Source organism: Mugil cephalus, chromosome 5, assembly GCF_022458985.1.
Source record: "Mugil cephalus isolate CIBA_MC_2020 chromosome 5, CIBA_Mcephalus_1.1, whole genome shotgun sequence".
Lineage (NCBI taxonomy): Eukaryota > Metazoa > Chordata > Actinopteri > Mugiliformes > Mugilidae > Mugil > Mugil cephalus.
The window spans coordinates 17,213,470-17,237,659 of NC_061774.1; the positions used below are offsets into that span (position 1 = coordinate 17,213,470).

The 24,190-nt window shown below is 42.0% G+C and overlaps 1 protein-coding gene across 1 annotated transcript; it reads right to left on the reverse strand.

The window, feature by feature from the left end:
- Positions 1–3,669: 3,669 nt before the first annotated feature.
- LOC125007641 (melanin-concentrating hormone receptor 2) lies at positions 3,670–11,900 on the reverse strand. Its single transcript, XM_047584366.1, has 2 exons — positions 11,105–11,900; positions 3,670–9,217 (listed from the first exon to the last, which is right to left on the reverse strand). The coding sequence occupies exons 1-2, from the start codon at positions 11,506–11,508 to the stop codon at positions 8,578–8,580; spliced, it is 1,044 nt and encodes a 347-aa protein (XP_047440322.1). The 5' UTR covers positions 11,509–11,900; the 3' UTR covers positions 3,670–8,577.
- Between the last annotated feature and the right edge of the window lie 12,290 nt (positions 11,901–24,190).

Consider the following 24,190-nt stretch of genomic DNA (forward strand, 5'->3'; position numbering starts at 1 on the left):
TTCACACCAAAGTGCTGTTTTACACGCTTCAGAATGGGACCTCTGAGAACCACCTCCCGCAATCGCTTAATTTGAGCGTCACCCCCTGTCTGGTAATGATGTTGGCTCTTTGTGCGGTGGCAGAGCTGCCCCTGCTCTCCGTAGCGCGGACTCTACAGGAGCTCTGAAGATGCAGAGATTTGCGTACCTGTCGCCAGGTCGTGGTTTATGGTCCGTCCTCAGACCACAACAGACCAGGAGCACCCCTCAGGCTGGGTCATTTTGGAGATTCTCCAAAACCTGATATATTCCAGACCTTGAGATAATCAAAGATTATAATGGATTCTAATGCCTTGGCCCCTCAGCTGTTTACTTTCAGCTAAGTTGAGTTTTAACAATATGAGTGGTGATGACATTTAAGGATTTAAAGAGCAGCAGTGAGTTCTGTAAATGTTCTTACTAATCTGTCCTCAAAAGCAGCAGCATTTTATTTATTTATTATTTTATAAAACAGTGTTTCTAATTGTGTGTGTGTCTGGTTATTGTAGAAGATGTAGGCCATTTACTAAAAGTCCCCTGCTGTGTAATTTATTTCAGTTTTGATCTGCATCGTTTTTCGCATCACCTGCTGAACCTTGAGAAAAAGAAAAAAAAAAACGTAGTCACTCACACACATACACGAACAACAAGTGAGGTTCATATTCACCTGCCAGGCATGCGGTAAAAATCTGTGAGCTAGTTCAGGCAACAAGCAACAACTATACTTCCCTCTCACTGCAGCAGCATGTCCAGCGTACTCTTCTTATCATGGCGGTGGCCTTCACTGCTCACCTGAGATATTTGCTGACACTTACTGCTGTCGCTGCTTTCCAAAATTTTCCTTTCGCCCTCCCGTCAAGCTGAAGCTTAGTCTTGTCACCTCTCGGACAATGCCTGACTCATGCTAAATATCAACACAGCACACACGCATTCGTAAAATAATCTTTTCCATTGGAGCTGTCTGAGTGAAACGCGGTCACAGAAGATGTGTTTCAGGCTCCCGTTCTTTCAAGTGCTTAAAGTAACAAGAGGAGCGTCTAGGGGGACTTGTCTGGCTGACAGCAAATCCTGTTAGCGGACCAAAACCAACGCTGTGTTAGTCAGTCCGTCCATGCTTTCAGGTTTGCTGCCCTGTCTTTGGCAATCAGGCCTCAGCTCAGAGGTTCCTGCTGAAGGTATCGTAGAAACTAGAATAAAATATATTGAGGACTTTATATCTGGAACAGCTGGACCTGAGAAAACAGTGGTCAACAATGTCGGTTTGATTGAACCAGTGACCAAGTTCTGCTCAGAGGACATTGTACAGCCCACTTAAGTTTCACGTGGGCATTTAAATGACTCAGAGAAGCTTGTGAGCAAAGTGTGTGTTTCATGTCAGAAACAAAGATTGCTATGTGGCATATTTAACTCGACCTGTCGGCCATGTTATGAGTGATTAATATGACAACGCTGTTATGTATTGGCCGGAACATGCCATACTCCACGGTAAAGCAGGAGTGCATCTATGCATTTTGTGTGGCCTCAGTCTCTTTAGCAAACTGGTACTAGTGGCAACTTCCCCTCCTTATGGGCCAATGATCTATGAAGCCATGTTACTGAAAACTCATCTGGACAAAACCAACCTTCTGCAGTTCCTGCAGCCTGGTTTCAAAAAAGAACCCTGACAGTTGACCCTCACGTGGTGTGGTCCATTGTATATACCGTCAATGGACCTGACCACACTTCAACCAGACTCAAGTTTTGATTTGATTAATACTGCACCCTGCTGTAACTCCACCAGTTACATGGACATGTTGGATTATGCTTTTATTTTATTTTTTATTTCGACTATGATGGTGCTTCATGGAGCTTTTGGCATGGCAACTTGTCGCATTCATGATATCATATGCTGTTTTTATAACGTCAAATAGCTAACTAAAACCTTTCAGAAGAATGGAAAGCTGAATATGCATCAATATTACTACCTAATCTACCTAAAAGAATTTATTATTATTATGTATTTTAATGTTTTAGTTTGGCTCAAGTCCCATCAATTGACTTGAACACCTGCTGGACAAATTACCCACACAGTCAGGTATCTATTAGCTGATTTGCTACAGTTTAGGAGGTAACCATAGATCAGACCAGCAAGTATGTTGTCCAGACTAGGCTCAAGTCAAGTCAAGGTTGATTTCTAAAGTGCTGTACACGCAATAAACCACAAATATGGCTCAAATCCCCATCACCTTTTTGGGAGGAAAAATATCCCCAAGGCTGCGACAATACAAACCCTTTAAGTGAACCAATCTAAATTAGTAATACTTATTCATTTAGATAATAAGACTGTAGAGCGGGCAGGTTCGTTGTCTCTATTGGCTCCTTCTTTGTCGGTGGTTGAAGCTGACTAGACAAACTTACGACATGACCAAACCAGATGTCAGAGCACAGTGCTACTCATAAGCTCGCTAGTATACTGTTTGTAGAGCAGAACTAAAAAGTGAAATATCTCTCTGGACATATGATGACCTGGACTCAACATAAAAATAGATGTCCATGTAGGACGCATCTCTCCCCCGGGGGGGTTGTTGCACCAGCTTGATCCTGAAATACAGAAAAGACATGACTGAAGATCAAATTAGTTTACGTGGTGTACATTTAGTTTAGTCATCTTATAGAGTCATTTAACTGTGGTGGTCTTCACTTGGTTTTGTTTTTGTAATGGTATTTCAGATTAAAGTCTATGGGGAGTGTTGGTAAAAGTAAGGCTGGGTACTTTATCCACAACTGCAGCTCTGGTAAGAGAGTAGACACACACACAGTTAATAGTTCTGTCTTTATATCAAACTGAGTGACTAGAGAACTGGTCTAGAGCATAATAATAAGTATATCAACTCGCTTCTTAGTTGATACATTTTTTATCAAAATCTCATCTTAGTTAATAAGGCTTGTGAGTCATCTTTGGCTACACTGTGTGACAACACAGAAATAGCTGCAATGTGGGGGAGCAGGGTGAAATGCAGTTTGCGTGCTGATGGTGGATGAGGATAAAAATAATAATAATAATTTAGCTTCTCTAAAATTTAGGAGGCGCCCACACTTCCACTTTTTCCTCTTCCACCGGGCAATATTCTCAAATGTCATCTCAGCTGCAGTGAGGCAATGTTTTTTTTTTCTTTTCTTTTTTTTTTTTAATTGGTGCATTTCAGAGTTAACAAGTGTTTTCACAGTGGGTGCACGTTCACCAGGCGCAACTGGCAAGGGCTGTAAAGCCGGGTCGACTTATTCCGCGACCCTCTTTAATGTTTCAGCGGCCGAGTGGAAAATTTGTCAGATGTGCATCTTTTATGATTTCACGACGATCGCTCTACTTGCACTGTGGGGGAAAGGAGAAAAGTTCATCTTCTTTCATCCAGGCTCGAGACAAGAGTGTAAAGAATCCATGATTTGATTCATGTTTTCTGCATTTAGTCTGATCTGCTTCATAAAGATAAACTGGGGAAGGGGAGTCGCTGCGGACGGGAGGTGAGCGGGAAGTCACATGATTTATATGTTGGCGCTCGTCACAAAAGGACTGCTGCCCGACCATGTGTCATGAATCATGCGGAGGAAGCGTTCGGTGCAGAGCAGGTGCTGTTTGCACAGCGAACAAGAAGAGAAGCTTAGGGCGGCTCGTTGAACTGTTACACCTTTAATAATGAACATCTTACATGTTATACACATCATCACACACGCCGTAAGATTTCACTTTGCAGAAAGCGAATGAAATCACACTCAAGAAGAACTGACAGAGGCAAGTTTCCATGCACAAAAAAGAAAAAAAAAAGAGCAGGAATCCTTTTCACTTTTATTGGAACTAAAAAAAACAGATTCCATTCAAAATAAAAATGTACATTTTCCTCAGGAAGGTACAGATTTAACTATATACACGGAGAACGGACCCGTCCTCTCTCTCTGTTTCAGTTTTTCTGGACATGTTTGTGTCATGATTTCAGGCAGAGATATGAAAGAAAAAAAAAGAAAAGAAAGTTTAATTAGAAAATGAATCTCAGATTTGGCCATTTAATTATGTCCGGCTTTTTTCTTCTATGAGATGATTGTCTTTAGCTGATCCCGTCCCGCCAGTTTAATTAAGGTCGACAGTTCGATATCTAATTACGTCCTGGCAGGTCTGAAAGACTCTGACATTTTCAGAAATGCTCTTAATCACTTTCAGCTGCAGCCAGAAGACAGTTAAAGGGAAACGGGGAGGGATCGCCTGTCTCCATCTAAGGGTTTAAATATCTACTTACAATTACTTTTCACGGTCGCTGATTAATTGTGTTGAATATCTGTGTACAAACAGAAGTGTAAACTCTTTAAATGGTGCCTATTTCTGATTAAACAGCGACTCCACCTCTGTGACTTTCTGGACTTTCTGCTCGTCATATTTGCAGGTCCCTGACTGGCTGACACTGACCCGAGCCATTTTAGTTGTTTTTCCGTGTTTACACCCCTCAGATTGCGCTGAGCTAACCAAACAGACGTTTCTCCCTCCTCTACACCAACGCTTGAGGCAATTTCTGTTCATAAGGAAAAACAAAACTGCTGTTTCCACTCTCCCTGATGATTTTCTTGGACCGTGCACCGAACCTTGAACACGCAGCATCGCGAAAATTTGCCATCACGACTTCAGGAGGAATTTGATTAAGCTGACGAAAACTCCCTGCAGCTTGAATCCGATGTCGCTAACGTGAGAAGCGGACGGTGTCGACGGTTCACTTTTGTGCGGCGTCCAGGCTCCGACTCTGGCTTCACGTCACATTTAACCTGAGGCAACTGGACGCCCGTGATCCCATAAGTGGCACTCGTTTGTTTTCAACCGGCCCCTTTGTGCGGTGTCAGCTGGCTTCCCCAGTATCCCTCCACAGTCACGAGAGTTTATGACCGTAAATAGCAAAGTGTTTTTTGTTTGACGTGGCTGATCACACACACATGTGAAATATTACCCCTGCACCAATCACCGGCTCTTATCCATCTTCATGGTCGTTAAAGGAAGGAACAAGAGCCCTGGCGTACGAAATATAAAAACTGAAAGAAGTCTCTGTGGCAGTTTGTGTGCCTTCTATTGAATTAGAGAAAGTACAGGCTGCAGTTTGTCCATGACGACGTGAAAAACAATCATAAGCATACGAGGACACTTTACAATATGTCTGACTTTATAAGCAACCTTCACGTTTAGACATCACTCGTATACTGAATATGTTATAACTTGTAACGTCAGACTACAACAACCACATAGGCTTAGAGGGACTTCATCGGCTGCTCAATACAGTAACATCACAGCAACATTAAAAAAAACAAACAATATCAAACATATCAAATTCAGGGCTGGATTCACCCAGTATAGGGTCCCCCAGGGCAACAAAAATAAGCTCTTGATTGCACTCAGATGTGTTCAGGAATATGCAGCATGTAAGCGGGATATCGACACACGAGGATTAAAAGGAATCTCCTCCAGTTTCGCACATAAAGGTCAGTTTCTTATCACCGTGCGTGAAAATGAGACCATCCTCCCAGCTGAGCAGCAGTCATTTCCGCAAATATCAAAAAGCAATGTCTGATAAAGACAGAGACAAAGCCGCCGCGGCTTATTACTCTCACCGCAGCAGTGTCGCAATATAGTGGTCCCAAATCCCGGAGACGGAGGGCGAGCAGGAGGGGAGGTCAGGGTAGATGAAGGAGTCAACAAAACGCACGACTCAGCAGACGGCTGCTCCTCTCCCATTTCCCCCTGACACTCGGCCTTGATTGTTTCGATCCGCCGATCCGCTGTGGCGTTTGTTCCCTAACCCAGCGTAGTTCAGTCTGTATCGAGTACTAGTCTGCGTGTCAGACAGGACACACGATTCCCGGGGCCCAGCGGGTAATCCAGTCTTGGTCAAAGCACGCAGCACAGACAAGAACCACACGTACGACGGCGTGGTGGCACTCCGTAGCGCTCTATGTACAAGACACGCAGTATATCACAATGAAGTATCCAGTGGCGCTGTAAACTTGCTAACACTTTACAATATGGTACGACAAAATGTGATTGAGTTAGGGTAAGGAGTGGCAGAGGGATCGGGTATGAATAAGGCTCTCCGCAGTATTTTTTTCCAGAACATAGCCACACATATGTTGTTAGTTTTAAATGACGATCCTCTACCTCGATCAAGCATAACATTATGACCACCTCATTAACATTGTGTAGGTCTCCCTTTTGCCTTCACAACAGGTGTGACTCATCAGAAAATGTGGTATCTGGCAACAGGATGTTGTTATTGGGGGTTCTTTAGTTTGGGATCTAATGAATTTGGAGGCTGGGTCAACACCTTGTGCTGTTCTTCGTGTTTTTTTTAGTTGTTCCTAAACAGTTTTTTGTGTGCACGCTTGCCACCAAGTGTGTCCTAGCTGTGGGGTGGGGGGGCCTGTCTAAGTAATCCAGTTAGTTTCCCAGCAGAACATTGCATTGTCACAAGATGGTCGATGACTTCCCGAGTTAGTGGTGTTAATGTTGATGTGCGCATTTTGCTTCAGGTGGTTTATGTCTGATGACTAGTTTGCGTCAGCTGGCAACTGGCCCAGCGGATTTTTGCCAGAGCGCAATCCAGACCAGCTTTCCATCACAACATATCTGTGGGTGAGGAAGTTTGTCACGGTGATCATCCTGTGTTTTTTCTTTCCTCTAGCTACTACACATCACTCAGTTCAGAGCGATTCTGCCACTCGCTGACGATTCATTAGTTATCAGGTCATTCCAGATTTTTACCGCACTCTTTGTAAACGACTCAAAAGGTGACGCAAATGCAAGTTTCCTGCACATTTAGTCTCACTTTTCGTTATGCAAATCCAGGTAAATGACGCAGGAGCACTGCCTGGCCTTCACCGTGTCTTTGTTGTCTGCAGTGCGGCTCTGTTTGTCTTGTGATTTATGAAAAAAAAAAAGCTCTGTGTCACTAAAATACACGTCAAACTCACAATCTGAAGGAGACATTCAAAATACATTTTAGGATAAACACCAAGACTTCAGACTACCACCAGACGCCTAAAACACAAACTAAATGTCTATATTGAAATATGAGATTGTATGCTTCATAGTATCCATCATTAAAGCCAGTCTTCTCCCAAGTATTAAGGCTGTGCTCAGTTCTCTATTTATGTATGTTTATGTATGTGCCTTTACTTGACTCCCATCTGATAACAGGATAACCGCGTTTGTGTGGTGTGTTGCTAGATCATAGTATATCCCCAGCTCTGGAGGCTTGAGAACAAAGAGACATAAAAGACTTCCTATTGAATATTGTTGTGGACAGAGCTACATTAATGATCTGAAAGAGCTCTTGATTTCGGTGAGACATCGGCTGTCGCTGGTGTCTGTAACGCTGCATTTTCCAACACTTCAGTCTAAATCAGACAGAAGTTCTGCCTCACGCTAAAACCGCATTCCTCTCCAAATGCGACCTTTAAAACAAACACGTCTCACCGTTCACTCCCATTACTAGCGGCGTGAGAGTCATTATCGAGTGCTCATGAGACACCTTGTGCAGTGATTTGTAATTAAACTGACTTTGAATGTTTGTTGAATGAGCTGTCACGAGCACCGCAAAGTAAAGACACAATTTAACCGTGTTTCTGATGATTGACGACCACGAAAGAGCCATAAAATGGCGTTTAAGTGCTTTCAATTCCAGTTGGAGATAAAAAAAAAATATATATATATATATATCTGGGTTCCACAGTCTAAAGGAGCTAATAGTTTATCGGCTGTGACTAATGCTTTAGAAATGGTTAATAAATAATTTGCTTTATTCTGAAATAAAAAAAATAACAATTTGGCTTTCTAAGAAGGGAAAATTGCGTCTGCGCGACATTATAAAACCTGATTAATTAATCTATTACCTTTAATCAGAGTTGACCTGGTTGGTAATTAAACCTATGAGACATTATTAGCAGATTAGAAACATTTACAACTACTTAATTTGACAAACGTCAGATAACAGATCTATGAACTGTCGGTAAATAAGGCAACCATTATTAAAGCTATCGGTTACAAATCATTAACCCCAATCGCAATTAGAGTGGTGCTGGTAATTGTCTCGCCGCTGTTCACATCTCTTCCGACTGAAGACGTTACAAGACGCAGTTCTAAATTTATCCGTCGAACTGCTCATACAGCTGTGCCGTGGATTTGAATTTCCTCGTAAGCCCTCGGGGAGTTGGCTCATACTCGTGCTCCCACCTTCTAAATATCACAACAAGTTCACACACATACACACACACACTCAACAAAATGCTAATATTTGCCCGCCACAGAGCTCTCAAGCTGCACTTCAGTACTGTCACACACCGGCGTGGCACAAGATGTAGCCCGTGGTTGATAAAGGTTAATGAAAAGCTCCCAGTTGGCGGCGGCTGAGCTGGAAGTGCTCATGCTTCGAACCAACTTTTTCTTTTTGTGGTATCAGTTTACTTCAGAGACAACACCGCTCTTTGGACCTACTTCCTTTTGTGGCAAGCAGCGAAACATCTACGTGTGTATGTACAAGAAAGGGCTCTTCCTTCTTAGATGACAGTACAGCGATAGTTGGAGTCGTTCGTCGTGCTCGAGCCGTCCGTTTTGACCACGGTCACCTTGGACGAGTGCTGGGAGCTGTGCAGCACGTTCCTGCGGCAAAGGCGCTCGCGGTAGTTCTGGGCGAAGATGAGCAACATGAGCGGGTTGATGCAGCTGTGGGAGTAGCTGAGGCAGATGCTGATGTTGTAGGCGTAGACGAAGGCGACGGTCGGCGTGTTGTTGCTGAGGTTCACCACCTGGATGACGTGGTAGGGCGACCAGCACACCAGGAACAGGGCGATGACCATCAGGACCATCTTGGTGGCTCTCTTGGCCCACACGGACTGCTTGCGTTTCACCCGGCGGATGGAGCTGAAGACGTGGTAGAGGGTCAGCGAGTAGAAGGTGCTGATGATGATGAGGGGGATGATGAAGCCCAGGATAGACTGGTAGAGGGTGTACCAGTACATGTCTTCGGGCCCGTCCAGGTACATCATGCACACCTCCAAATGCTGCCGGCGCACCACCTTGGCGTACATCATGACCGGCACGGTGAGCAGGAAGCTGCCCAGCCACACCAGCAGATTGATGAGGATGGTCCACTGCACGGTCCTCTTCTCTGAGCTCGGGTGGACGATGGCTATGTACCTAGGAGGAGGGATTCACATTGTTAGAGCTTGACTATGCTCTCATTTGAGAAGCCAAATGATAAAAGCAACTTGTGTGAAAAAAAAAATGCATATATATTTGTCTTTACGAGGTCGTTCCCATCCATGACAAGCTCAGAGAATGAAATCAGGCAAGGTAGGAGGCAGGAGGATGAAACCTAGCAGCACATCAGAGATATGCTCTCAATATATTACGTGCTCCGTAAACTGACAAATGCACTGACAAATTGGTGTAATTTGTACAGGGTGACTTAACAGCAAAGAGTAAACACGGCCCCTTTTGGGTTTGATTACTGTTTGAGGATCTGGAGAAAGAAAAATCTTTCTGTCATTACTTCCCCCCCCGAGAGTGATTTAAGTGGAGCAAATTACATATTTCCAATCCCTGTCCTTCTTCTTAATGTGTTTGTGCGCCCGAGATGTCTGCTGAGATTTGACGGGTGTGGGCACACCGGCGCTTTTGTATTGCCTCTGAGGCGACCTAAACTTCAACCGCCTATAAATAAAAGAGTTTAGCTTCCTGACCATCCGCAAGAGCTCGTCCACTGAAGTTAAATAGATGCCCTATTAGCCTGACGATTGAATCAATAAGCGCGGATCCGCCCTCGACCTCTGACTGACGTTTGGCTTCAGATCGGCCAAGATAATTCCCGACACGACCAGAAACATACGTCCCACACTGCCAGGATTGATTTTAGGGTCGCACAGAGGATAAGTCAGACTACAAATTGTTCTCCTTAGATACTAAAATGATCTGTGTGTAATCATATTGAACAGTTTGCTCGTCCAGATGGTGCAAAAACACACAGTCACTAGCGCAAACACGTAGTCTCCTGTTTTCTATGCAGCTTCGCTCTGAGTTCGAAAAATGATCATGTTGATTTCACAGCAGCCTGGGACAAGTAAGAAATAACTTTCCTTCCTCTTAATTACAACAGTTTGTCAACAGGTCGTACAGAGACCAGGAAATGTCACTAACTAGAATAGAAAACAGATGCAGTTTTGGATGGCTATGTGTTTAGTGGACATTACATTGAGATTGGAAGTATTATAATATATTATAATAATATTATAAGGTGGAGGCTTCACTGTTTCATTATTTATTTCTGTAATATATATTACATATATATATATATATACATATATATATAGTGCAAAATAAAATAAAAAACTAAATTAACTTGGTCACTGTGGTTATATTCTGTGCTCTTATAATCCAATGCACAGCTAATGAATGTGATTTTACACTCGGGACTGAGCCATATCTTTCCCTAATCACAACAGTTGCTTCTTTGATTAAGACCACAAATATCATATTTGCTCAGCCATGTGAAATGTGTTAAACACTCAAATAATTCAGTTTTCATGGGTATTTTTCTTGGTATAAAATATTCCGGTGACACTGCAGTTAGCCTATATTTATGGATTATAATCACGTCCTTCACGTCCTCCTTTTTTTTTCTTTTTTTTTTTTTACGACATGACAAAAAGCCAACAGTTACTTTACTGACCAGATAAAAACGCATTATTTCAGGGGCGTGTGGCTTTACGGCTCGACCCCTGTTGCTATAAAGTGCTCTAAAATGGGTGTTTATATGAGCTCCACCACAGGTGTGAGGACTCATTTAATTGTCCCGAAATGTGCTCACATCATCATAAACATGGCACACACATCAATTACACATGGAACATTGTGTCTCAATGCCTGGCTACACAGATAATTACAAAAACGCAGTACTTTTTTTTTTTTATTGATGGACTGTGCAGCTCTCAATATATAATAATATGTATTCAATAACATTTCTTTTTTTTTTCTTTTTTGCCTGACTGACACATGATGCTTGTCATTACCGGCTTCAGCACTTACCGATCAATGCACAGCACGGTAACTATTCCCACTGTGGTAAACTGGTTGCTGACGTCCACCACAACAACCGCTTTACACATAAAGTTTCCAAAAACCCACTGTCTGTCTCTGACCAGCTGGTGAATGTTGAAGGGCATCACCAACAAGAACAGCATGTCTGCTATCGCCAAGTTGAGCACGTAGATGTCAGAGACCATCTTCTTCTTGCATGCAGCCACCGCGTAAATAACCAGCCCGTTGGCTATGACTCCGACGGAGCACAGGATTCCATAGATTGAAGGGAATATGTGCATGAAGGTGGTGATGTCGATGTGACTGTAAGGTATGGGAGTTGAGTTCACACATGACCGGTCGGTGAAGTTGTTTGTTTGGTTGTAACCGCAAATTATGTCCGTGCCATTCATCTTCGGATCCTCTTTGGTAAAATCAAAGGTGTGGTTCTAATTACAGCGCGTCCGCTCTCCAAACTCAGGCGTAAAACTTGCGCTCTCTCCAAACGCGCGTATCCTCTCCCTCGAGTTAATCCGGGCGCGGATTCCCCTTGAACCGGTAACGTAAAGCAGGAAAAAAAAAACACACAACAAACATAAACACAGTCCAATTAAGACTGACGAAAAAAAAAAAAAAAGATCGAGCCCGTTCACATGTTAATCTCTGAGAGCAAACTATGACCTGGCTGTTTACCATGCGCTTCTGCTGTGCCTTCACCAAACGCAGAGGGAGCCTGAGCGGACACTAGTTCCCTCCCTTCAAAGATCATTTGCTGTGTTGTGTAGGATAATAAGACAAGCAAATCAAAAGAATGCACACCAAGTCCTCCCTAATTTCCATTTGGGGAGGGGGAAATCAAACATTTGATGAGGGATTTTAGCGGATGCCTATATATTACGCAACATTTTTGAGTCTCATTAAGCGTAAATCAGAGCGTTCTGTTCAAACTCCAGCGATTGTAAACAATCGGTAAGAACACAGAGACCTATTTTTTGTTGTTGTTGTATAGTTTGAGAGAATGTTCATTATGAGTGTATGTTGGCTTCCCCTCAGACAAAGCTTAGAAAAAAGATTCAAATTAGGTTACTTATTCCATATGCACATGACAACAGAGCCAACCTCACGTTATATTTAAAGGTCTGAGCAGAGATGCTTCTCACGCTGACAAATCCCCACGTTTTGTGTCTCAGATACAGTGGTTTCAAAGATTCCTTCCGATGGAGTCCCTTAAGTCGGATGCCACTTTCTTTGGCAAAATCAAAGACCGATAGTTGTGGATTAGCACGAACCTTTGCACAGAAATTCATGTTCATCAGCTTTGCTTTTTTATCCTGCCAAATATCTTAATATTGACTCAATGGATTGGTCAGTGTGTAGAGATATTCTCATGATAACTTTCCTTTGATCCCCTGATTTCTAAATTTTCAGTTTTGTGGCCAAAAACTAACGACATGATGACATAACATTGTACTGTTTCTATGAACTGTCTCTTTGGCCAAATAACAGATTTCTGGTATTCCATGTGACATTTTTTTGGTAAGTAATGTAATATGTATTTACTACTGAGCCTAGCCTGAAACCACCTCTGGTTTGGACCTTCAGGGTACATGTAAGCCACTTCTTTCAATTACATTTACACACACACACACAAAATAATAATTTGTCTTTCTTTTGCATTTCTTTGAAAACATGTTTTTCGGGATCTTTTTTTTTTTCCTTTTTCCTTGTAATTCTCTTGAGCTCCAGCTTTAAGAAATTAAACTGATTCAGGCTATCACGCGCAATTAATCTCTTTAATAGTGAATAAGCTTTAAAGGCTGCTTTAAAAGCCCCCCTATCAGAGATGTGATTTTCTGCAAGGCTTTGTTCTGACATCTCTGGAGGCTGCTTTAAAGGACAGGAGCTGATCCAGAGTTTTGAAGCAGCTCAGCAGACGGGGCTCTGCTGGGATCTCACCACAGGTCAGTGGAAAAGCGTTGAAGCTTCCCTCACGCTGGCTCTAGGTGCTGTTTGTTCATTCGCCGCAAGGTTTCCTTTCAGTTCCAACCGCAGTTGAGAGTGCACCGTGATGTAATTTATTTTCCCACAGGCATTGGTACATCATATAATACTCGGCCATTCGTGTTGGACTCAATGAGCTCTTTACAGGCGGCTCTGAATTGCAATTCACATTGGTAATTTCTGTTTTATTCTCTTCATGTGCCCTCAAGCTTCCTTGTTCCAGAGATAAAAACAAGAGTAATTGGTGTCACCAGGAGTCCATGTGCAGATTCTATCTTCAAGTCAAAAGCATGTTAATTGACAGCCAGTCCACTGTGTTTTAACTTTAAAATGAAGACGTGACCATCCTTCAACCGGAGTGGCTGCATTCACTCCAGATCAGAAGCTGCTTGCTTTGCCAAGTCCAAGCGTTAATATTCTCTACACCAGGGGTACTCAACGTTTTTCATGCCCCCAAACTGATGGAAAGAGGGGACGCCCTACTACTATATGTGTTCACTCTGTCACTTTATGCTATACTGGATGGATAGCCCCAAATTAGGAAGATTTTCTTTACCGATTAATTCTAATACCTTCTATTATCCCCTCATTTTTCCTCTAACACCGTAGCTTTTAGACAATTTGATTGCGAAAGGGAAAGGAAACAGGATTTGATGACTAAAATATGGAAGGAGGTGGAATTCTTTTCCAAAGCAGCAGCAGCAGCAGCATCCATGTGTTTTCAGTGTGAACGTAGGGAACTGTGACAGCCCAGCGAGTGGTGAATTCTTCCAGTCGTCCCGGGGAACAGATCATGCTGCTTTCATAGTGAAGTAGGGCGATGATAGCGAAGGAGTAATGATTCCAAACTACCACGGGGGGACTGGCAGGATTACCAAATGCAGTTGAACGCTAAATTCTACTGACAGCTGATTAACGCTTTTCTGATGCACGTTAAATTCAGGCTGTCAGAATCGCATTCAGCCGAAGCTTACGCCGTGCGGAAGATATGGTATATAATTGCAGCGGGGCAGCAGAGTCACGATTTAGCTCACAAACAGTGGAAACAATCCTCCAACATTGAAATACCTTTCTGTCCAACCAGTTGCAAAGTGGAGCAAATGAAAAATAATTAAATAAATTAAATCTCTGTTTGCTGTCTCTTTTTCTTCCAAACGACTCCAGATCCATTCGCACAGAGTTTCAGTGTAATTGGCGTATAAGTAGTTTCTGGGTCTTGGCAGTGTTTGCCACAGTTGCGTGGATTCAAGCTGCCTCAGTATCTTCTTGCCTCTTCATGTAATCCCAGGCTGATTTCATGATGTTAAGATCTGAGCTCTGTGGGGGCCAGACCATCTGTTGCGAGGCTCCTTGTTCTGCTTCTCACATCAGATTGTTATTTATTTTACTACGGCTGTATGTAAGGCTCGTTGTCATACTGCAGGTTAACTTTGCGACCGGTCGGGCATTTACCTTCCTGACGGCACTGCTTTAATGAATAAGAATCAAGCAGTTTTGCACAATAGTATCTCATGTTTAGTTTCTTTTGAGAGTAGTGTGTCATCCTTCAGGGAAATGCAGCACTCAAGATGTGTGTGCATCACGTGATTGTTTTCTATCTTGGAAGGAAAACATACATTGGTTATTTAAAGCTGCAATGGAAAGTTGACACAACAACTGAGACACTATGTGTCAGCAGCAAGCAGCAGGCTATAAAGGGATGAAAATGGCTTTAATTAAGAGAAGAGAAGGAGCGAGGATTTCTAAAGTATGGGCAACAGTTAGAATAGAGGGGGCAGCAGGCCGTTGCTAGGAGAGTCTTTGCGACCTGTAGGTCAAGGGGATGAGGGGCTCATTACTACAGATACTTGATCAGTTTGAGGTATGGGGAATTTGAAAGTCGAGTTAACACCTTGGACGTGTCTAAATGAAAACTGCATGCCAGATTCCTCAGCAGAACATTGCATTGCAACAAGATTATTCATTTTATTCCCTTCTCCTGTCATTGGTTTTAAAGTGAATGTTTCAGAACTCATTTAGAAGCCCAGTCCATCTGAAAAACCGACCAGCACGCTAGCAGTCAGCTACCAACTAACAACCAACACGAAGACACCAGCTCACTAGCCTAGCCTAACAGCAGTAGGTGAGAAGTGATGGGACATGCAACTACATGTCAACCAACACTTCTCCCTTGTGCCAAGATTTGGGGCAAGACAAATTTGCCCAGTTGGAGCCCAGTCTAACTGGAGAAGAAAAAAAAACCTGGCCAGCAGGCTAGCCCAACAACAAGACACCAGCTAACTAGCTAACTAGCCTAGCCAATAACAGTAGACAACAACAGTAGGCAGTATGCAGCACATCATTGGGGTTTTCAAGTGGGCATCTCCTTTCATCGATGTTTCGTTAAGTTGGGCCCACAACACCTCAAGAAGTCTTACCAGTGATTTCCAGCGTCCTGGAGTCTAAAACCCTAAACCCATTACCAGTTTAAACCAAAGAAGCAATTTGGATGAGTTGCCTTTTTTAGCTGTTGTTATTTTGTCTTTGTACAAATTGTGACTTCTGTTTTGTAAGAATGAAGAGCACTGATTACAAGACAGTCTTACCGATATTTAATTCAAAGGTGTCTAGAGTATTGTTCAATTTACGTGTTCAAATCTTCTTTGTGACAAACAAGAAGAGTCTTTCAGACTGTGAGCTCCTCGTGGTTCGAATGAAGCGAATGGCCAAATAACCAAAAGAGACCCACTTAGCAATTAATGGTTCTTTCTTTTCTTGCCAGCTAATGGCTGATGGCCAGCTTGCTACATTCCAACAACAGAGGAGTTAAGATCAAACGACAATTAAACGCTCTCTCGCACGTTAATGCCAAATAAAGTGAGGAATCTGAATTTGTGAAATTTCATGGCTGAGGACACACTCAACAACACCGTTCAGCTCGTCGTGCGGCCTCACGTCACACTCATGTCACATCAGACTCATCTATTAGGGGCCGTTTACTGGCGTTTTCAGAAAAGGCCGAGGTGGACTGTTAACATTTGCTACTGCAGTGTTTGCGTCATAATTTTATAATTGTATGATACAAGGAAATGGTTAATAAACCCAACGGCCTCGTGCTTTCATTATTTCTGATTGCTGCACTTTGTGTGCAGGGCTTCCTGTGTCATAAACGTATGGTCATGAGTTCCATTTAAAGGCGGTTTTAAATATTCAGGGCCCAGTGTCCAATGCTCCAGATCCTCCCATGACTTCACTGTCTTCCCGAGATCGTGCGGCTGGGATTAAATGTTGACTGCTGAGGGATGAAGTTACCCAAAGCTGGTATGAACCTCTAAACCCGAGCAGAGTCCGGCTCTTTCCTGTACCATCTGCCACTGGGAGTGCTGATGCAAGACGGGGGTTAGTAGGGTCTTACCTCCCATCACCTGAGTGTGTGTTTGTTCGACTGTGAGAAGACGCAAAAGGAGAACGGGCCGTCAATAAAACCCCGGTCTGGATCCAGTGAGGAATAAATATAACTAACTGGCAGCTTGTAAGACTTTTATGGCAAGCCTATTCATTAAAAACCCAAGGTACCGCGGGTCTTGATCGGGAACAGTTAATCAGAAATCATTTCCAAAATAGATCGATTCATTCATGTTAATGGAGTCCTGGGCCACTTCATTATAACCACCTACAACGCGTTCTCGTTGTTAATGAGACAAACTGCACGCAGCTCTGGCCTGAGGAGGATCATAAAAGCTGGATCCGAGCACATAAAGCCCACAATATGGTGGTATGAGGAGGAGTAAAAACAGACACAAGGCAGTCACGAACGGCAAACCCCTTCAAGGGATCAGCACGTACAGAGAGGGGAATCTTGGTGGTATTTTTAAATCGTCAGCAAACACAAATTACCGTGTGGGTTGTTCCTGTCAGTTACAACTTGTCTTGTTGGTCTTCATGGTAATAGTAAAAGTAATCCACATGCCATCCATGTGACAGATGTTTTTTTCTATATATGTCTCTCTCTCTCTCTCTCTCTCTCTCTCTTTATATATATATATATATATATGTTTTTTTTTCTACCACTGCCATGGGTTGATTTTATGTACAGATTAGTACAGTTGGGGCCAGGGTTACTGTAGCTGCAGCAAAACAACGAAAGCGTGTTTGAAATAGTTCGCTTTGAAAGAACTTTTTACTTAAAGGTTCAATAACCTTCAAAGGTTCTCTACCTTCCCCTTGTGGCCTTGAACATTTATATGCGTCTGCATTAGAAAAGGCCTCTTATTTCCCTCCTCAGTCTCGATGAGAACTCATTACGAGGGAAGAGATAGTTTCCTGCGAGATCAGATTATTTTACAGGAGAATTAAGCCCAAAGTAGGACAAATCCACTTTAATATCGAAAAACAAAACGACGTGATTGTGTATAAATAGCGTAAAGAGTTTCTACAGTATCTAATTACACACCAAAACGTCTCGCTTAGCACATATACTCTTAATGACCCACACCACTTTGCTCTTAGATTGTATAACAAATTCGGGAGACAGACACACACACACACATTGATCTAAAAACTGCCACCGGAAACCCATTTCCATCACATCAAGCCACCGGAGAACATTCTGTGATTCATGTCCATAAACACACTGTAAATAGAGCAGAAAACAGTGAGCGACAAGGGCCGATTGCAGGGAGGTTTTAAGACATAACGTCTTAAATTCAATATACTCGGATGTCCGTCTAGAAGCTTAAAATTGAATTAACAAAAATAATTTGAACTGAAATGACACAGAGGAGGAGTTGTCACGGTGTCTAAAACACTTTAGTACAATTTAGCGTATTATAATCTCATGTTTGACTTCTGGACTTCAGTTTCCAGGTGCCTGACGTGTAATTGTATTTAATACATATACGGTGACTACATTTGCCGAACCAGTCTAGACCTGTCCAGAGAAAGAACACGAAGCAGCAACAAGAAACAAGCAGCCAGCCCTCACTGGTTCACAGTTAATAGTATCACATGTCTTAGTTGTCATATGATTCTTTGTAGTGATAAAGACAAACATCTCAATAAAGGCTGTAGGCCTCTGGTAATGGCTTTTTGTAAAGGAAAAAAAAAAAGTAAAAAGCAGATGAGAGGAAACTGACGAGTCTGTAGTAAGGTTAACATGGAAAGTGTTGATTAAAGCAGCAAGTTCTTATTCAGGGAGTTTGTTTGATATCTTGTCCTGGATATCAGTGACTAGACAACGCATTAAAATATCTGAATAATATTTTCATACAGAGCTGTAAAGCGACTCTATCGACCCCAGTGACAAAGACACATATGCAGAGATTCTGGTAAAAGAGAGGGTCAGGATGGTAATTTCACTGTCCTGTTTGAATGGCTAAAATCAACGTTGAGTTTGGGGTGTTTTTTTGGTAAAAAAAAAAAGAAAAAAGGACAACCTTATTTTTTGGCTCACAAAAGACATTTTCACAACATTAGCCACATGTTCAAAAGCCCTTTCCACCAGGTGCAAATAGCGTTGTTGGCAGTAGGCGCTGGTCTCTTCCGAGCTGTACACCTTGGTGTCACTTTAGCTCTTCTGTCCAGATTGCAAACAGCATCGCTGGCTGTTGACACTGAGTGCAAATGGGATCTGCCAGGAAAACACTTTGGTCAACTGCACAAGCTCCTGGTACAAACAGAGTCTGGCAGAACAGAGGAGTCAGTCCTTCACATTAAAAGCTGCTCCCAGCTTTTAATATTTATCACATTAGGTCAGTGTGTGTTTGACAAATTTGTCATACCTGCCTTCAAAAAACGCAATTGTCTCTCTTCCAGTCTTCATAGCAGATCTTTACTCAGATCTGCCACTTATTCAGAGGCAGAGAATGCACTGATCAACATCAGAAGGTGCCCTGACGGGGATTTTTTATTTATTTATTTATTTTTTTTGGCATGTGAACTGTACAACTCATCATCGCAGACCGGGAACCTTTACAGACACCTGTTACTACTGCTGTAGTTGTAAGCAAAATCCCCTCAGCGTGAGACATTTCAAACAAATATCGACCAACGTCCAAGCTGGATGTTCTCATCCAAAATCCTGCAATCACAGGCCAACTCGCAGATATCTAGCTTCCGGGAGGATCACAATATACTTCAGCCACAGCAGTCAGGCCTGTTCGTAGCACGGTCCCTGCTGCATCCGCTGTTGGGAATAAAAAGTTCATTGTCATTAAAACTCTGTGCTGTGCACTTTCCAGATCCGTCCAAGTTCATTTATCTATTTTTTTTTTTTTTAGGCTGTATTTCAAAAGTACCAGTGAGAGAGACGCTGTGCTGCCGCACCCTGAGTCCAAGGCTTTCAATGGTGTTGCTGCCTAGCTTTTCTTAATTAAGCTTCTGTCTTTGCTAATCAGCAAGTTCATGTTCCTGGGACAGATATTTATAGAAGTTAAATTACCTGTCACTCGTCACCTCGGCGCACCTTCAACCCAAGGGGGGCAGTAATCACACTATCATAATGAAATGAAGATGATGCACGACGTACATCTCGCTAAATTACCTTTGAAGCTGACAAACATGATCTGTTTCAATCGTGGCACAATTAAAAAAAACACAACTGCCCAACTATTGCTGTGTACCAGAAATGGACTGGGACTTCAGCTCTTTATAGGACTCATTTATGGTTCTCAGTTATTTAGGTAAGTGGTTTCCAACCTTTTTTCCTTGTAGCCCCCCCTACTTGTATCTAAAGAAAAGTGAGCCCCCCCCCAACCCATATACAAACAAAATATTATGCAGTGCAAAATTGCAAAATTTGCATTCTTACATTAGTTGTCACTGTATTATTATTATTATTTACTATTTTTAGGTCCTTTGTTTGCAGTTAAGACACATTGTCCTAGCTTCATAAATTTACTCTTGTTGGCTTAGATGATGCCTTCACCAAAACTCGGAAATTCTAGTCTCTATTTCAGAGGGCACCACTGGTTTAGGTCATTGCATAAAACAAACAAACAAACAAACAAACAAACAAACAAAAAAAAACAAGTTCGAACAAGGAGAACTGGACTTAAAACAGAGTTTTGTGAAAATGTTTCATCACTCATCCAAATAGACTTATTAGGGACATCCCAAGAAATTTCACCCCTATTCACACATTGAGATTGGAGTCTCTGGCCTGTAATGATTGGTGAGAAAACCATTCATTGGGGAAGGACAACAGGATCAAAACAATTCCCTAAAAGTACAAGTGAGCGTATGACCTTTAGCAGAACCTAGTCATGTTGGTTTCTGATGGGTAACACCCATGAATGATTTAAACCCCAACTCCCCACCAGTCTTTTACAACTTAAAAAGGTACGTGGATAAGCAGTGAAACATCCAGTTGACTTTATTTCGCTGTTTATGTGGATATAATCCCTCTGGTATCTGATTGGGGTAACAGGATATTGCTAGCTCTACCGCCCGTAGGCTAATATACTGTACACTCAGTCTGCAGAGACAAACACTTGAAAATGGTTTTATCTTAAATTCCGGTAACAACTGGGACTCAAATGCAGAATAAGTCACAGGCTTTCAAGTTGCGTTCAATAGACGAGGCCCAAAACGCAACACAAAGAAAATCTGTCGAGTCAAGGCAAACAGTTCCAGTTCCAGTGAGAGGCGAAACAAAAATTCAAAAAAACAAGAAAATTAGCGAACTGTGGCTCTTACATTCGGGGAAAAATGCTAGGAAGCTAGGAACACACGTGTAGACGCAAGGCCATCTGGAGGCCAACTAAGGACAACTGAGGAGTGTACGCTTATTTGCCAGTTAAGTAGGTGCACTAGCGAAACGAATGCATTCTAATATAACCGTCCAGCAATAAATCCCCTTTTTATTACTTCTCTAATGTTCAGTTTGTGTTGAAAGAGCATCAGGAATGTAGTCTGCGGTGCTGTTAAAAGGGATTTAATTAAACTCTAAAGTGTTCCTGTAATTTAGTCGAGCCCATTGACTAAAATGGGGTTGTCAAAATAATTGAAACATGTTGAAACAAATTCCTACAAAATCACAGTGAAAATGCTGAAAACTATAACCTTCAGGAGGTTAAGATTTAGCACGGAACCGTTATATAAGAATGCATTCGTTGTCACCTTTGCGACAATGAATGACCAATGAACTCGGAAGTTAGGGTTAGGGAAGAAGGGGCACGGGCAGATAAGCTGAGACACAACAACGTTTTCTTACTTGTATCCGTGTCTGAGTGAGCAGTGGTGGAAAATGGAAAAAAATAAGACGGGGTCTTCACATGTACAGGGCATGCATTGTAGGGGCTGGGTTTACACAAAGGAGTTGTTCTTCTCAGAATAAGGCTGCCGATGTGTACGTGAAAATGCCGAAAAACATATACATCCTAAACAACATCACGACTTTGAGGTTGTTTTCCTTCTGTCATAAGAAATAATGACCCCTGTCCCATGCCAGTTGTCGTCACAATGTGCCCTTTATTCCCGTTTAATAGTCATTCAGATTCTGACTCACTCCCGGTGGGAGAGTCCTGACAGAGAACGGGCAGCAGTTCAACGCATGTCAGGAAAACTTTGCATCCAGTCATGCATATTGTCAGAAGGTTAGACATCCCGCGCTCCAGTTATTTTACTCTGCCGTGCCTATTTTGTTCTCCACCGGCTGCTGGATGACACAGATCTTGTGGAGAATCTTTGGACAGTCATATGATCTGCCTCTGCATTTCCTTCGGGAAGGGGTCGGATGTATTCACATGTGCTATGAACTCTTTACCTTGCGAAGTAACCACGCATCTGTATGTTACAAATAAAATGTATTATATTGACAAAGGCTTGGATTGGCTTGGATTTTATCTGCAGCACTCCCGATTGTTTCACTGTAATAGCCAATGCAGAAAAGAACCACTTTGCATTGAAAATGCTCCAGCATAGATATCTAGCCGGTCTCTGTTTACTGTCAAAGTGCATGGACGTGACAGCAGTCTGATCCGGTCCTCGTTTGACGTGTAATGCTCTTCCAAACATTGGTTTAAAAAGATGAAAGCATATCTGTCTGCGGGGTTTATCTAATTACAGATTTGATGTAAAACAAAAATCGATTAGGTTTGCCAAAGTTATGATTTGTGAAAAATGGCTGCCTCTCAGCAATTCTCCGAAAACAGAATTATTATTATTATTTTTTATTTTTTTTCTCTCTCTCTCGGGAGAGAGCCCATTCAGTGTTATTAGACGGAGCTTATTTCTGTCAAAGTCAAAGAAAGTGTCATCAAGCCTCAAAACATGTAGCAAACTTTCTAGGCATAAAAACCCTTTTGTAGCGATGACAGAAATAGCAGCGCTTTCACTGCCACAAGGACACTTGAAGTCAAGCTGAGATAAAAGTGACACATGTTATTTACGAAGGCTTAGGAAGAAAAAAAAACACAGATTTCAGACTTGTTTTAAACTTTGCTTTAACTTGACAAGTCGGTGTCATGCAGATATGCAAGTACCTGCAGCGAATTCAGTTTTATTCATTTTGTTTTTTTCCCACAGGATTATGAGCTTGGATATAGTTCTGTTATCTTTCACATATTTAAGTGATTGGCATCAGTTATTTTTCACAAAGGTCTCTGTGTTTCCAGCAGTCCTGCCAGGCCGGAGCTGTTTTTGCCTCTTATCTGTGCTGTGACGGCTGATTTATAATTGTCCTAGATTTGTTTTTAGCAGCGCATCAGATGAGGTTGTTTTCCTTGACCGAAGCTTCAAGAACCAACAGGAAGACCAAAGTCCTTGCAGCTATTTCTGTGCTCTTACTCTAAAAGCACAATATGTATATATATTTCCGAAATGAGTGCATCATTTGTTTGTTATCATGCTGTATTTTTGTGACTTTTAGTATGGTTACTGCAAACAAATTACATAGTGGGGCAAATAAAAGATTATTTTTAAGACAAAAAACATAATTTCTAAAAGGCCTGATCTAAAATTCATCAAACATCAAACTACAAATATGTTTTTTTAATTTTTTTTGTTAATTGTAATTTTTTTTCTAATGAACCCCGTTGTGACTTGCTGCCTGTCACCCCCCTCTGCCTGATGTCCCTCTGTCTTTATTTCTTTGGAGGAGCGGAGACGAAGACAAAGAATCAATAATCCTTGGTCATTTTCCATCGATCCTTCTTTTGTTCCATCGTTTCACATTAATGAGAGCCTTGAAAGTTATCAGTTTCTGCAGAGCGAACAGCGGTCTCTAACTGCGCTTTGTCGTAATACAATTTACTCGTTTAATTGACTTTAAAACAGCTCAGACAAATTGTGTCCTTTTATGAACTATGGGACAGACTACTTGTGTGGGTGTGATGATGAACCGAGGGAAGAAACCTATTAGTGTCAACCGGTGGTTAGGTGAGGAATGAAGAAAAAGAAGCTTTGCTTAGAAAACAGATTCCATCTCACATTAGGAAATGGACAATGGTATGTTTATTTAGTTATGTGGTTTATTTTATTAGTAAAACATAAATGAGAAGTCACAAAGCCCTATTGTATCACGCCGATGTGCCCTTTTCTCTGATCAGTGTATTAATACAGATGCAGAAATTCAGTCCAGTCATTTTGTCTTCAAACTTCTATTGCTGTTCCTTCTTCCTGTCCTAAACAAATTATCGTCCATGTGATTTCTAAATGGTCTGATAAACAGCGTTCACAGGCTGCACATCACAGGCCACTCCCCCTGATCACAGACTACATTCTTGGGTGGGTAGGTGTGCCTGGAACCTCTGAATGGTTTAACTCTTATCTACTGAAAAAAAAAAAAAGAAAAAAAAATCTGCTTTTCCTTTAATGATCAGGCTTTGTTACTACCCCCCTCCAGTGGTGTTCCTCAGGGGTCTATTCTTGTTCCACTGCTGCTGTTCTTCTCTAATTCCTTAACTTCTAACAAATCACTGTGATGTCTCTTCATATGCTGATGACACATTTTCATCTCCCATTTAATACATGCAGTACATTCTTTAGATTGGATCAGATTTTATTATGCCCAGTAATCTAAACACAACCTTTTGATAACATTAGATCCCAATCTAAATTTGTCGGTCTAAAAATAAGAATTGGAAATTTTCCAATTCTCGTTGACATGTCTTATCA